We start from the raw sequence: 16,259 nt of genomic DNA on the forward strand, positions 1-16,259 counted from the left end.
ATTCTAATTTTGATCTTTGTTATTTTTTACTAAGCATCTCTAATTTTGAATTGAATAAAATGTGTATATTTGATCCCCTTAGATACGAAATAGTTTGTATGTAAATTATTTTAACAACTATATTACCCTCAAATATGGAGTAACAATATAAATTTAACATAACACATACCTAATTACATCGTTTAATAGTTAATAATTCGCTAAGTCTGTAAACATCCATAATTCGAAGGATCAAAGGTGCACATTTCAATTAATTGAAAGTTAAATGTGCTTAACCAAATAGCCCTTTAAAAAACAAAATTAAGAAAATACTAATTCCACAAAAACCTCAACAGTTATCATGAATGGTTTTCACTGTTCACTTGGCCAAATAATAAAATACATTGGACTTCCAAAGAACTAATCAAATCCTAAAATAGAGGATATTATGTACATACCAAAAAATTTCTCTTCATCCTATAGATTGAAGTAATGAAAGTTATTTCATGTCACAAAAAAAAAAAAAAAAAAAAAAAAAAAAGAGGGTTGTGCATCTACTTGAATGTAAGATGTTGTACAACAATTGCACCTCAATCCCAAACTAGTTGGGGTCGCTATCATACAAAAAGTTTAAACACGTATCCGTATGTTGCGACTGGGAGACGCTGTCTTGACCGAGCATTCTTGATATCTTCAACCATAAACTGAGCTCCATAGTGCAAGTTTTACACATTTTTGCTTCTTCCGTTCACTTCTTAGTGACTCAAGAACTATACACAAACTTTGCTCCGATGGAGATTTGGATGATTAATCCTTCAAATAAATGTTTGCAAAAGCCAATGAACCCTCTAGATCACGACGGGATCAGATTTTGAGAGATATTCCTTCTCAACTCCGCTGCACATGACTAGTAGGCGCTCTTGCAGATTAGAAACTATGTTTTTTGTGATCCTTTTCTGATGTCTCGAGTACTTCAACCAACCAATTCCCAGTTGTACTTGGACGTTGCATCTTCCCGATCTTGAGGGGACATTCTCAACCTGGTATCTCAGGTGAAGCTGCCAAAACACAAAACAAGGAAAGAATGAATCAACGAAGTAGCCCGAAAGACAAGTTAAAATGGAAAATAAGTAGGTGTTTGACCATAGGTTATACTCTTGGCAAAGGAGAGAAGAGAGCACTTCATTTGGAATTTATGAAGATTCTGGAAAACCAGTTTGGAGAATTTATCCAAATTTGAAATCCAACTCCAAGTTGGATTTCAAAATGTTATAACCAAACAACAATTTTGAAATAAAGTGAAAAATAACTCCGGAAAAAAGTGAATAATTCTCATGGCCAAACGGGCCCTTGAGTCTTAATACAAGGAGTATGCCAGTGTCCTTACATTGAAATAATCACCCAATGGAACTCCATGAAGAGTCATGACCTCTTCTATGAGCCAGCCGTTTTTATCAGAAAGGCGAGATCTCTGCTGCGTGCTTGTTACCTCACCTCGATAACGGGATATACACTTATCAAATTTATAATAAAGTTGCCTCTGATGCACATCAGGCTTCTCAGATTCTTCCCAGGGACTATAAGAATAATTAAGACAACCGACTCTTTCCATGACCTTACGATCAAGTTCATTCCCACTGAATAATTCCATGAAAAATTCTGTCTGCAAACAACCAGAAAATCAAAAATTGCAAGTCAGAAAATAGTTCTTACCGTAAAGAAAAAGGAAATTATAACAAGACAATAAAAATCCATGTCATGGTGGGTTCATTATGAGTTGCCCCTTTCATTTTTGGTTCTGCATTTTTGGTACATCTAGAGGAAGATTGTATTCTTCATGCAAAAAATAACTTAATGCTATTAGAGGAAACAAATAAATGAAAATAGAAATGAAAACGTACTCTCACATGAAGAGCAACCTTTGGCCAAAAATAGAAGGTAAAAGTAACTTTTTCTAGAAAGAAATGTGAAACGTCATAAAGAATTCCTATTTCATAAGCTCTGATTTTTTACTACAACTATAGAGCAATTAACAGATAGTCTTAACTATAATTGAGGCAATTTTAACGGAAGTTGGTGAACAATTTAACCACCACTACATGCAGGCCTTTAATCCCATCTCAACCGAAATCCATCCAATATACTCAAACCTAAAATCTCTGGAACAAAAGAAAAAGAATAACATATAGGACGCCAAAACATGCTAGAGATGTGTGTGCATTTGTGTGTGTCAAAGGCGGATCCAGGACTTAAATACGGGTTCAATCTTTAAGGTTCTTAGTATTGAACCCATTATATTTGTAAAATTATGGGTTCAAATGCAATTTTAGTGATTTTTTATACATAAATTTATGTTCCGCTTTAAAAGTACTTGGTTCAGATGAACCCGGTATCTGCATGTTGCATCCGCCACTGGTGTGGGTGTGTGTGCGTGTGTGTATAGAGAAAGAGAGATAACTTGAGGACAGGGGAGATACTCACTGGAACTGAAAGTACAGAGGAGTAAACGATAGACATATGTATATCCTCCACGCCAACGAATGATCCGCTCTCTTCCGATTGAAGGCTTTTGCCTTCAGAGTCATCATCTGCAGCTTGGAAGTCGTTGCCTATCGAATCCTCTTCTGCCATTTGAAGGCTTTTAGCTTCGGATTCTTCTTCAACTATCTGCACCTTCTGCTCGGGACTCAAAGCTCTTGCCTTCCACAATGCCATGATAGTCCTAGACACATAACCAAATGAATTAAAATTACTCGTTATCACTAAAAGCTTCTCAGAGGAGGAACCATCCCAAGCTGAAGGACAAATCTTACACTAAGGGTATGGTATGGAGGAAAACATTTTCCAAAAAAAGTTTTCGAATTTTTCCATGTTTGGTTGGTCAAAATGTTTTGGAAAAATTTTTCTCTAGGAAAACAAGTTCCTTAAAAATGAGGAGAAAGACTTCCCTCAGAGAAGTAGGGAAATCGAGTTCCATAAGTGATATTCCAAGTTCGTCGTCTCCTCCCCACCCACCCAACGCCCCAAACTCCAACCCTTGACCAACCCACCCCCTGCCACTCCCGAACTCCCAGTCCCCACCCCATCCCGCCCCATAGTGTTTTGCTAGATTGCATACAAATGCTCTTGGGATAATATTCTTTTTACTTACTAAACACTAGAAAATAAATAAGAAATTCACTTGTTTTCCAAGAGAACATTTTCCTTCATACCAAACACACCCTAAGTACTAGTTCAAAATAGGTTCTCTGTTCATAAAGAGGTGAAAAGTTACCTGTGAGCCACATTAAAAGAGACAAAAGAGTGGAAATGAAACTTCAGCCTGCCTTCCTGGTCTTGAGTCTTGGCACCATGCCTTGCATCAAAACCTTTACCTGGCTTTAAAGTCATGATAACATTTGGGCTACCCATTGATGCCAAAGTAGGAGATTCAACTTGAATGTCTTCAATATCTTCCCAAAGAAGGAAAAATTTGGTCTTATGTCCAAATAGATCAGAATGGAACCCAATTATTCTTGCAGACAAAAATAGACGGCCCTGAACCAAATATCAAGATTGAATGCATTAATAAAGAAAGCATCATATCTCCGCAAGTTGGCAGAGGCTCATTTACAACTTTGACAAGATACCAGAGCCATATCAGACAGAGAGCACGTCAGCAATCTTGACCAATTGATGCAGAATACACTAAGGGGTCGTTTGGTTGCTAGTTAGAGTTATGCAGGCTTTAGTCATTCATGTATTACTTATTCATGGATTAGTTATTTCATCTTCTACTCCACATAAAATAATAGATAAATTGACTCATAACCTATACACGTTTTAGTTATGCGGTATTGTAAACTGTATTTTGTGTGCTGAATTTTATACGCATCAACCAAAATGCTACCAAACATGGTACTAGTTATGTTGGTTTTACTACATGAATAATTCACTTCCTACCCAGCAACTAAACAACCCCTAAGGACACTGTTCAAAAGCAACATTCCATGATTTATCCACACAAAGAATCAATAAACATAGCTACCTGGAGGGGCATCTTGCGTTTCAAGTGACAGGCAAAATCATTGATGAGAAATTCCTCTGGTGGAAGCCCAAAGAGCTTTTGGAATGCTGAATTAGTCTGAGGAGATCGTAGTTTTATCTGCAAAAATTATTCAGAGAACACCGTTAAGCAAGACTAAGAAAGAAAAATAAAGCATAGTTAATGAGATCCATTGACCATGTAACTTTAACTGCAGAAATGGATGATGTACCTTCTTCCCCACTTCCTTCTCCATCTTAGACAGATAGTCTTTGACAACATTGCTACCCTTTGTATTATTCAAGAAAACTCTTAAATGCAGTTTGGACTGGCATGCCTGAGCCAACTTCCCTTGAAGAGGAACCCAAACATCAGACAGATCTGATATATTAGTTTTGACAAAATTGATTTCAGCATGCCCAAGAGATGTAGCCTCACTAAAAGGTCCATCGAAATCAAACACTTCTACGTCCAGAACAGATGGTGGGTCGTCCATTGCATCAAATTCAAATATTTCTGCATGTAACGAGGTTCAAACCACTAATCAAAACTAATGAAAAGATGACCTTGTATAAATGCTCAAATGACGGCAGCTAGGAGAGGCAAACGGGCAGGTCGGATCGGATATGGACGGGTCGAAAATGGGTTACACAAAAACAGATAAAATATCCGACCCGCTCATATTTAACACGGATAATAAGTGGGTTAACCGACGTATAATATGGATATCCATATTCTCCATGGTTTCAGGAATAGTAGTGAGAATACAAGGTAAGCCAAAATAAGCTTAGACTACCTGAAAGCCAGACAAATGGGTATTGATAACATGGATATCCAGATATCCATATTTAGGTGGATAATATCCATATCTGATCCATATTTAAAAAGTTAGTTATCCAACACATATCTAATGAGTCGGATTGGATGGTTACTTATTTTTCTTAACCATTTTGCCAGCTCTAACGACTGCTATAGAACTTCAAATAAAGACAACTGATTCTTCAGAAGATAAAAATCTACCATTCCATTTGGGATTAGACTTTTGGAACTTGATTGAACTGGTTCTAGTTTTCCCGTTGCATGTAAACACCACATACGGGTCAGAGAACCCACTTGAGTCAACAGCTGCCAAATTGTTTCCTTCAATTAAGGCAACGGTCAACAGCCAACCATCCCCTTGTGCTTTGATTCCATGGTCACTTCCTGGTTAAATCATCAAAGATAAAACACATCAAACACCTTCGAAAAACAATGTATACATGTTAAAGACGTTATAGGTGAAAGTTCTTAAAAGTCAGCATGTGAACATGGGAAGAAGAACATTCACCACCCCGGGTATTCGAAAAACATTATTATGTGCCTCACACAACTGACACAAGTTGTGTGAGGCTTCCTTTTGTGTTACAATAAAGTGGACCAGAAGTTTGTGGACCCAAATGTGTAAGATTTGGGTCCACTTTTTTATGAAGCTAAAAGAAGTAGCTTTTTCTCTACTACTCTACAAAAGTACTTTTCCAACGAGCACTTCTGACAAAAGTACTTTGCAGAATAAGCAGATTTTGGAAGTTTGGCCAAACAGGCTATTAACCAAACAAAAAACTAATAACCGTATACCTTTTTGCACTCTAGCCCGCATGAAGCGTGATATCAGCTCCAGCACCCGTTTTCCTTGAAGTACTAGCACTCCACACACAATTAATTCACCAATAGAATCCGGTAAGTCAAGGCCAACAAACTCAAGCCCTTGTATTGTGCTAGGCATGGCCAACAAGATGTGCACCAATACATACAACCCAATGAAAAAGGTCGAAATTACAGTAAAATTAGCAAAGTACTGGACAGCCAGCTTCCAATCGGACTGTTTCTCCACTTCTAGAGATGCCAAAACTTGTTCTTTCTCCGTACCTATGTCCTTCGCGTCGACTGGCTTTACATTCTGGGATAATAAATTCGCATACTGCTCAAAGCTCTCCTTAATACCTTGCCGTGCACCGTTTTCTATCATACCTTTCATCATAGTGCTTTGCAAGAAATTCATCCTCCATGATACTACTAACCTTGAAGACTGTTCTCCCGAAGGCAGTTCCGGCCCAGGGGTAATATTGTAAAGTACTTCTGTCCTGAAAGTGCTTCCATACGGAGCATCCGGGGTACTCACAACAGCTAAAACAGCGAAACACTTACCGTCGGCTTTAAGATACGTTTGGTCCTCTGTAGTTTTTAAAGCCTTGACCAATCTACTTGCAGCTTTGATAAAAGTAACCACCCTTTTTATACTCTCATTTTCAAGTTTCCAAGGCCCGACTTTCAACTCTGTGGATCCCTGAATATCTGCCAAGGATTTAAAGAAGGTTGAATCCGGCGAAAAAAGGTACGAATTCAATTCATGAGGGGCAATAGCATACAATTGATCCACTACTACCCCGGGAAGGTTCGAAACTTCGGTACTTCCTTGTTCTTTCACCTCCATGGTTTTCAATAATTCTTGAAAGTTTCCCGATGTGGACTGTTGTTCCTCTTGTGCATTCTCGGAAGCAGCCGTACTTGCACTTTCGGTCGTTGCTGTTATATCTGGAGCTTTCGGGTTAGTTGTGGATACTGCATTTTCCCCGTTTTTGTTGAAAATTTGAGCAAGTCGACCAGCAAAGGTCTGTGCATGAGGCTTTTCGGCTGCTTCTTCGGATCTTGAAGGAGAAGATGATCTCACGGTGCCATTGGAAGACAAAGAAGGAGATTCAGTTAATGCCACATCGGGCAACTTCTTCGAACCATGATCACCAACGGATTGCAAGTCCGCCAATGTATTGCCTTGTGAGAAACATATTGTGAGAAGAATTTGACCTATTAAAAAGGAAGAACACAATTAAATCCTTAACTGGACTTGTTGAAACCATAAAAGAAACTCTATTTGTAATTGATACTCCCTCCATCTAAACACTCTTTCCTTTTTAGTTAGTCCCAAAAATAAAGACACCTTTCTATATTTAGAGCCTGTTTGGATGGGCTTATGACTTATAAGCATAAGTTATGAATCCTAAATTATGGCTTTTGGCTTATTTTTGTTATTTTGGCTTAAAAATAAGTGCTTAACCACTTTTTTTAATCTTACTCAAGCACTACAAAAGTGTTTAAAAGCTATCTTGGATTAAAAGTACCTGAATTAAGCCAATCCAAGCAGGCTCTTAGTAATAATTTAACTTAAAACTTCCCATTTTACCCGTAATGAGATGACTTATAGCCATACAAATATCTATGACTTATTTTGGACCACAAGTTTTTGAAGTCTTTCTTTTTCTCTTAAACTCTGTGCCAGTCAAATACCTTCACATAAATTGGGAGAGAAGGAGTATTTGTAATTGATACATTGAATTTTATCAAGCATCATGGCTTTTAAAATGAAATTGATTTGTTCCATCTAGATATTCCATTCTAGGGACACACACAGCCTAATCATCCGAGGATGTATCTATAGATATCTCGACTAGTGCAAAGACGCCTTTATTGCTAATAACATGCAACAGAAAGTTCTTAAAACATGAGTGATGAGAGACCTGGTTAAACCATCTCAACAGCATTCAACCACATAAGTCATCATCAAAAAGGAAAGAAAGACCATATATTCTAGCAGATAAAGAAACATTTTCTATCCAAGATCAGTTGGCTGTCCAGTATTTTGCTAAGTTTACTATCCGAAATCTCTTCATAAGCATTAACTGATGATCTGGTAAAGATAGCAACTAATATGCTATCACAAGTTATCAATGTTATAAAATCTTGAACGTGTGAAGCAAATAGAAAGACCATATTCTAGCAGATACAGAAACATTTCCTCTCTGAAATCAGCTGAATGTCCAGTATTTTGCTGACTTTACTATCCAAAATCTCTTGATAAGCATTAATTGATGATTTTGTAAAGATGGTAACTAACATGCTATCGCAGGTTAAAATTCACTGCTAGTGTAATAAAATCTTAAACCTGAGACCTTGTCAAATGTAAAGACCATATATTCTAGCAGATACAGAAATATTTCCTATCTGAAAACCAGCTGAATGACGATTTACTATCGGAAATCTCTTGATAAGCATTGATTGATGATCTGGTAAAGATGGTACTCCCCTGTGTTCCAATATGTCACACTTTCCATTTTAGTCAGTCTAAAAAGATGACACCTTTAATATTTAGTAACAATATTTTACCCTTGGAATGATTTATAGCCACACAAATATCTATTGCCTTATTTTGGACCATAAATTTCAAAAGTCTTCCTTTCATTCTTAAACTTTGTGCCCAATCAAAAACAGCTTCACATAAATTGGAACAGAGGAAGTAATTAGCATGCTATCACCGGTTATCAATGTAACAAAATCTTGAACCTGTGAAGCAAAATGGAAAGACATATAACTCTAGCAGATACAGAAACATTTCCTATCTGAAACCAGTTTAAACATTCAAACAACAAAACCAACCAAACAAGAAGAAATGTACCAACTTACCACAATCTTTGTTTTTGCCCTTCTTATGCTTAGGCTGCAAAGTATACCAAGCAGTGCCAAGGGACTTATCATTGGATTCAAAAACCTGAGATACTGGAAACTTAATTTGGCCAACAAAATCATCATTGAAGTATTTATCTTCATCCAAAACAGAAATAATAAGCTCCTCCTTCAAGTCATCTACTTTAAAGGCAAATTCCTCACACCATGATGGATTTAAATTTTTCTTCACAACTTTACTTCTAAACTTCTGTTTTCCTAATGACAACTTCACATATGGATCACTAAAACCATTTGGGTCCATTGCTGGTATGTTTCTTGCTTCAATAACTCTTACTAAAAGCTTCATATTTACCAAACAAAATGAAAAATCACATAACCCCACTTTCTCTAGTTCAAAAATAACCAAGAAACTGATTTTTGATCAAATGACCTTAGATATAAAGATCAAATTTTTATTAAACAAGAACAGAACCAACCAAGAAACTGATTGAACAAATGACCTTAACTATAAAGATCAAATTTTTATTAAACAAGAACACAACCCCACATTCTAAAGTTCAAAAACAAAACCAAAAAACTGAATTTTGATCAAATGACCTTAACTTTAAAGATCAATTTTTTATTGAAAAAGAAAACAACCCCACTGTCTAAAGTTCAAAAACAAAACCAAAAAACTGATTTTTGTTCAAATGACCTTAACTATAAAGATCAAATTTTTATTGAAAAACAACACAACCCCACTTTCTAAAGTTCAAAAACAAAACCAAAAAATTGTTTTTTTAATCAAATGACCTTAACTATTAATAATAACTAATAAAAAAGGATAAGAAAAGTTCAAACTTTAATTGAACAAACGTGTGATCAAGAATGGTATAAGTTCAATTAACCAATGAGGGGAAAAAATGAGTAATTATTATTAAAACATTTCTTCAAAGGCTGCAAACTAAGACACAATGTTGAGGAGACATACACAAAAATAGGAATTTGACTTTTCTAGGTCAATGGCTTTAAGCAAGTACAAATAAATTTTCATAAATAGTTATAATAAATTATCAAAAGCTCAAACTTTTTGCAGAAAGGACAATTGAAAGGATCAATTCAAAGAAAAATAAACAATGGCAAAATCAAGAAAATACCCCACATACAAAAATGGACCAAAGATTGAATTTTTAATTAAGAAAATCAAGAAAATAAAATACAAGCAATGTTTGTCTAAGATTAAAGAGACCCTGATTTAGAAATGTTGAATATGGAAGAAAAAAATGGAGATTGGAGGGAAGGAAGAAGGAAAAAATGAGAAAGAGTAACAAGATAATTAAAATAATAAAAATAGTTTTATTTTTTTTGATAATTAAAATAATAAAAATAGTTTTTTTTTTTTTAAAAAAAAAAAAAACTTTTCAGTAAAACTGTTTTTTGTTTCTTTCTCAAGTTGCAGTTTACGCGTATGAATTTGGACTTGACTTTTTTGTTTTTTAATTATAACTTCCTAAAAGTAAACAAACTATATAGGAGTACTAAATATACTCCTAATTTATTTGACATTTTTCGTTTTTCGAAAGTCAAACTTTTTAATTGATCGTGTGTTTGCACGTAGAATTTTTAAATTTTTTGAGATAAAATTTACATAGCTGGAAACTACAAAAAAAGTACTATAAGTCATCATCATTAATAATTTGAAATATTTAAAAAATAAATGAAAAAGTTATGGTCAAAGAATAGCTCGTTTAACTCTCGAAAAATGAAAAGTGTCAACTAATTTGGGACGGAGGGAGTAAATATTAGCAGCCATTAATATAACCACTTCTTTAATAGCTTTACGTTAGAGTTTTAAGCTTTTTGCCTCATTAAGGGGCTTTCTTCTTTAGCTTTACTATAAAATTTGGCTCTTTCTGTTTTTTATATTTTTTATGTCCAAAATGAGGGGCTTTTTGTTTTTTTGGATAAACAACTTTTGCCTTTATCTATTTTGCAGTTACAAGAAAGAAAAAAAAGCAAAAAAAAATAATATATATATATATATATATTAGTTGTACTGATTTTTTGCTGATTTGAGATATACTATGTACTTTGGGGTTCAAAAAGAACAATACACTCTCACTTTTATTAACCTTTTTCCCACAAAAGAATATAAGTTGTACTGATTTTTGTTGATTGGTGATATATGATGTAGTTTGGGGTTCAAAAAGAACACAACACTTTCACTTTTATTAACTTTTCCCCCACAAAATGTGGAGTTGAAAAATGTTCATATAGTTAATTTGTCAGTAATACCAAAAAAAGTTAAAGGCCATGGTATGAGATGCTATTGTCATGACTCATAACTAGGTGGTCCATGTCCCGTGTTCCCTATCTACCTTTCAATCAATCGATTTAATTTCTTCTTGATTATCTTATTACTCACTCTGATCAATCTGCTACACGTTAATAATGATCTTTTGAATTTTATCTCCTATAAAATAGAACGTGGTTGGTCGTTCGATCAAGTCTATCTCTTAAAGCCGTATCCTTTCAGTACGTGTGAGTCTTCTGTTGATTGATAGAAACTATCTATCAAAATTCGAGAACGATTTATCTCACCATAATGAATTTCACCCACCGCGACCTTTATTTTGTCAATCATTTCCTAGTTAAATGTTGTCAAGCATCCAATGCAATCCTAGATCTTGAACTTGTGTTAAATAAATAAAAAAGTACTACTATTGTTAAATAAATAAAAAAGTACTACTATCCCATGGATCATATTTAATGACCACTTAAACACAAAAGTCAACACAAGAATTTGATGGTGGTGAAGATAATAAAAAATACTAAGCTTGAAGGAACACTTCCCTTTTGCAAAGAGAGTTGAAGGGGAATTTTCCATGAAAGGCCAATATATCACTGCTTGCCTTGCTACACCGATTCTTTCATTATTTAAAGTGCATTCATTCCACCACATCCACATTTTCCCTTTTCCCTTTTTGGTACTTCTTGTTATAAAAAGAAAAAATAATTTTTTTTTAATCACTCGGTGTTCGACACTCGCATTAAAACCCCTAATTAATTTGAATTCGTGACACATAAGGTCCATTAAAAGGAATACGCTCCCAAACGATAAAAATTCATATTCAAGATTCGAACTCGATACCTTTAATCGAGGATGGAGGGCCCTTATTTATCCACTGTGATCCGGGAGGTTTTGTTGGTAAAAAAACAAATGCACAAGCTGAGAAAAACACGTCTCTGAGAAAGAACATATGTATTTGTTTAACTTTTTTTAACTGCTTTGTCTTTTTAACTTTTTTCCGGCAAAACGGTCATTTTCACTTGTGAAACACAAAAAGCACACCTGCCAATGATTTTGGTCTAGTCTAGTGGTAGTAGCTTTTTGACACTTACACTAAATCCTAATCACAATTAACAAGGACATAGATAATTAATAAAAGGTTCCATCAATTTCTTGAATGTTAATAGGCGTTTGGACATGCGATTCCAATCATTATTTAGAATCATGCGATGAAATCAGCGTTTGGATATGTATTTTATCTTATAGTTTCAAACATCAAATCATCCAAAAAGACATGATTTGGGGTTTGAAACACCCATAAGTTTATATTTTATAAAAAAAGACTCATAAGTTGGTAGATATTTTTAACAATTTGGTAAATATTTTTAACAATTACTCCCACCAATCATTTACCAACCTCATTAACTTTTACTAACCGTTATTTATGTTCGTACCATGTAGGAGGATTATTTTAAAAAGTGATTACATTACTCTTCATGTTAAATTTTCCTTTTTATTGAACTAAAATTGATTTTGTATTTTTTTTAAAGGCCTTTTAGTAGCGTATTAATTTTGTTATCAACTATGACTTGGTCATTTGTAAGATTGTATAAGAATTAGGAAAGTTTTGATAGTTTTCACAACTTGTGGGATTTTTATGCATATAAGAGAAAATACAACTTAAGACATACAAATTGTATGTCCAAACATAATTTCAAACTATGTCCAAACGGCTTCTGGGTCTTGGGACTATTTGGTAGCACCTAACACCGTAGTCAAATTCATTAAGAATGGTAGTGGAGTGTAATTTCTGAATCCATAACTAGAAGTTTCGGATTAAGATCATAAAATGAAAAAAAAAAAACATTTTGATAGTGATTGTTTCATTTTTAATAAATCTTACATAGCACGAATCAAATTAATCGAAACCTCAAAATACATATATCAACCTCGAGGGAGAAATAATAAAAAACACCATATTCGAAATGTTTTGTACTAGTAGTGTATGTTTGTGTCGGTCACATCTGTGACAAATACAGATACTATGCAATTGGAAATCAGGGTCCTACGAGGAAGTCCATTTGATTGACTTGATTTGATGGTATCCATAATGCAAGGGCACCTCTATCTTTTTCTACGGGAAATTAAATTATATTCCATCCATCTCAAAATAAGTATAGTTTAAAGTTTTGACACACTCATTAATAAAATTATTTAATAATAATGTAACTAATCATAAATTATTTAACAGAGTTATCTCCTCTTTATTTTAACAAATGTATAAATAAACATAGAAAGACTTTTTTTAAAATTGTATAGATCACTGGAGCAAAGTTAGATTGTATAATAAATATAAAATTAAGACCTTTATGGTTTCCTAAAACAACAATTATTCTGCAAATTTATATGATTAAAACGACATTTAAAATTGACATAAGAAAGGGCATACTCATTGTACGCAATTTTTAATATTAGTAGTTTAATTTTACTTGTTGTAACGATTCACTTATCGTGTTATTGGTATTATCAAGGGGTGTGGTGCGATGATTAAAATCTTTTCATCCTTGGTCAAAGGTCTCGATTTTGAGCTATAAGAATAAAAATATTCTAGATAAAAAACGCTTTACACCTCAATAAACCTATCCGACATTAATCCTGATTAATCAGACCAATGGACAATCGATACAAAATGATTGGAAAGAAATGTTAATAGTGTTTAAGACCTACTCTCTTTCTGTATTGGGTGGTTAACTAACTTTGCTTTTAATGTGCCAAAGTTACTCATGCACAATCATCAATTAGTTTGGTAACCAGTCACTAATAATTAATGAGTTTATTTTTTATTGTTCCCACTATGTTAGGCCTAGTGCAACTAGGATCTATCATTTTTCCAAACAATTCTTTGTTTCAACACTGGAACAATATACTATAGTACAAATTTGTGCATAATGCTTTTACATGTTGAACATCTGAATGATTAATATTCTCAGAGAAGTTTTACTACTCTAGTTCTAGAAATGCAATTTAAACTTTAGTGATTTAACGGGAAGCACTTCCTATCGGAAACTATTGACTCGATAAAATCAGTTTTTTGTCGTTTGAGGCCTATTTAAGAAGAAGCATTTTTTATCAAGAATTTTTTATTTTCAGGACTGGAACCTGAAATCTCTAATTAAGAGTAGAGAGACTCTACCGATCTCACCTCATCCCTCGATGATCAAACTACATTTTGTTATCATTGCAAGAATTCAAACCCTTTCATTAAACAAAATGAAAAGCTTTCTTATTTCACTCGGGAAAGAATTTGGGTGCGCTTAAATTTCAACCCATAACATTGCCTGCATTTTTGCTTTGATGAGCTTCAATTGAACATAGCGAGTATTTAAATATCTCTCTCGTTTCGAGTTCGAACCTTAGAAATGGAGAAACTTCTAGCATTTTTCTTTTATTTGAATACTATATGGCTGAATCTGAATTAGTTGGACCAGTGAATTTTGAATACTAGATGATTATACTAAAGCAAAATGAAGAATGAATAGTACATTATATATAAGTAAGGCGGTAATATGAAAAAGTCAATGTTGACCTAGTCATTCTAGCTACTTAGGAACTAAACTGTTTGGTTTAAAATCTGAGTTAAATACCTTATAAAAGGAAGAAAGACGTTAGAAATTGCAGTCATAGTTTGGCATATAATTGACTTGACTTGAGTTGAATAACCATTTTTTTGCGCGGATTGCCTTCTTTTGGGGTGGTCTTTAAATTTTACCCCTCATATTTGTGGTCTTTAAATTATGCTCCTCATATTGCTGGTCTTTAATTTTTGCCGTTCGCGTTGCAATCCTGAGCGTTCACGCAGTAAATCATGAGGATTCGGTTCTAACCCCCGCTCAAGCATAAATTAAAAAAAAAAAAATTGCAAGGCAAGGTTTGGGTCGCGTGTATGACTGCATACACTTGTTAAGGAATTACCAATTATACGAGACTCGGCATACTCATGCCTTATTGGCAGACTTGGCATAAGTATGCCGGGTCCTGCATAACTTTGGTAATTACTTAACAAGTTTATGTCGGATCCGCATACTTATGGGCAAACTTTATTTAAACTTTGGGCAAACTTTTAGTTAACTAAAAGTCTTTTTCCTAGTTATGCCTTACGCGTACTTTTGATTAAGCGACAACTAAAAGTATGTCCATAAGGCATATATAAGTATCTTATAAAGGCGTTAACTTTTCCATGCATAACTAAAAATTTGCCTTATAAGATAAAGTTTATGTCTTAAGGAAAAAGTTATTTACGGGGCATCTTTTTTTTAGCTATCTGTAAAAAATCCCTGTACATAGAAAATGATATTTACGTGGGCGCTTAACTAAAAGTTTAGTTTACAAGTATAAATATGCCGGACTTAAGATAAAACTTGTGAAGGAATTACCAAAGTTATGTCGGACGCATACTTATGTCAAGTTTGCCTATAAGGAAAATTATGTCGAATGCAGATAACTTTGGCAATTCCTTAACAAGTGTATCTTGCCGCGGCATAGCGAAATTTAAACTCATTGCGAATTTTTTTTTTAAATTTTTGATCGAGTGGGGTTCGAACTCCGGAACCTATGAATTTTAAATTTCCAAGGGCAAAAATTTAAATATTTCAACTATGAGGGGCAAAATTTAAAGACCACCCCAAAAGAAGGGCAATTCGCATGAATAACCAATCCAATCTTATTGGCCCAAAATATGTCTTGAATTTTACGATTTATTCCAAATTTTGCATGGATAAATCTAAAAAATAATAATCTTGGACTTGTGGTCCTAGACTTTTTATGTTATGATAATTATGTGGTCATAAATGCATGACATTAAGTGTAAATAATTAAAAAAAAAAAAAAACATAATGGTGTGTTGTTACTAACTAATAAAAAGGGGTTGTTTTTAGACGGACTAGTGAAAAGAAGTGTGAGTATAATATGTGGAGCAAATGGAGTAGCAAAAATTTATCTGCATTTGATACTTACATAAAATCATATTATTAATTTATCATAAGTACATAATAAATTACAGTCAAAACATATAGTACTAATTAACTTGACTCGGTGATAAGAGATGATATTACAACATGTGTCATGTATTTATTTGGTTGGTCTAAAAATCGAGAGCAAATAAGATTATCGTAGTAAGTTACTGATTTGTTCTACGTACCTTCAATTTGTCCTTATTAAGTTCTCGGACTAGATGTTTTGGTATGTTTCGTGGTTTTGAATGTTTCAAATTATCTCTCGAATCCAAAATCTCTTATTAAAAATGAAGCAATATAATTACCGGTTACTGCTCCACTACGACTTGTAATTGTTGGTACATATAAAAATTAACAATATGAAAAAATTCACCAACAAAAACAACAAATTGTTATCAAGAATCATCTCTAATCTTAGGTATGGTTTATGAACAGCTTTTATTTTGTTGAGACATTGGATTCCCAATGGCTCATATTA

The 16,259-nt window shown here is 33.9% G+C and overlaps 1 protein-coding gene across 2 annotated transcripts; it reads right to left on the reverse strand.

Moving 5' to 3' along the window:
* Positions 1–300: 300 nt before the first annotated feature.
* LOC132060345 (C2 and GRAM domain-containing protein At1g03370) lies at positions 301–9,791 on the reverse strand. Of its 2 annotated transcripts, XM_059453348.1 has the most exons (9): positions 8,498–8,912; positions 5,618–6,844; positions 5,024–5,206; positions 4,236–4,519; positions 4,007–4,123; positions 3,254–3,516; positions 2,461–2,701; positions 1,367–1,642; positions 301–1,037 (listed from the first exon to the last, which is right to left on the reverse strand). In XM_059453348.1, the coding sequence occupies exons 1-9, from the start codon at positions 8,844–8,846 to the stop codon at positions 828–830; spliced, it is 3,150 nt and encodes a 1,049-aa protein (XP_059309331.1). In that variant the 5' UTR covers positions 8,847–8,912; the 3' UTR covers positions 301–827. The 2 variants fall into 2 exon arrangements, with proteins under 2 accessions (XP_059309331.1, XP_059309332.1); XM_059453349.1 differs by lacking the exons at positions 301–1,037; positions 1,367–1,642; positions 2,461–2,701 and adding an exon at positions 9,001–9,791 and having other exon boundaries at positions 3,250–3,516; positions 8,498–8,930.
* Positions 9,792–16,259: the final 6,468 nt, after the last annotated feature.

This window comes from Lycium ferocissimum, chromosome 6, assembly GCF_029784015.1.
Source record: "Lycium ferocissimum isolate CSIRO_LF1 chromosome 6, AGI_CSIRO_Lferr_CH_V1, whole genome shotgun sequence".
In the NCBI taxonomy this organism is placed as follows: Eukaryota; Viridiplantae; Streptophyta; class Magnoliopsida; order Solanales; family Solanaceae; genus Lycium; species Lycium ferocissimum.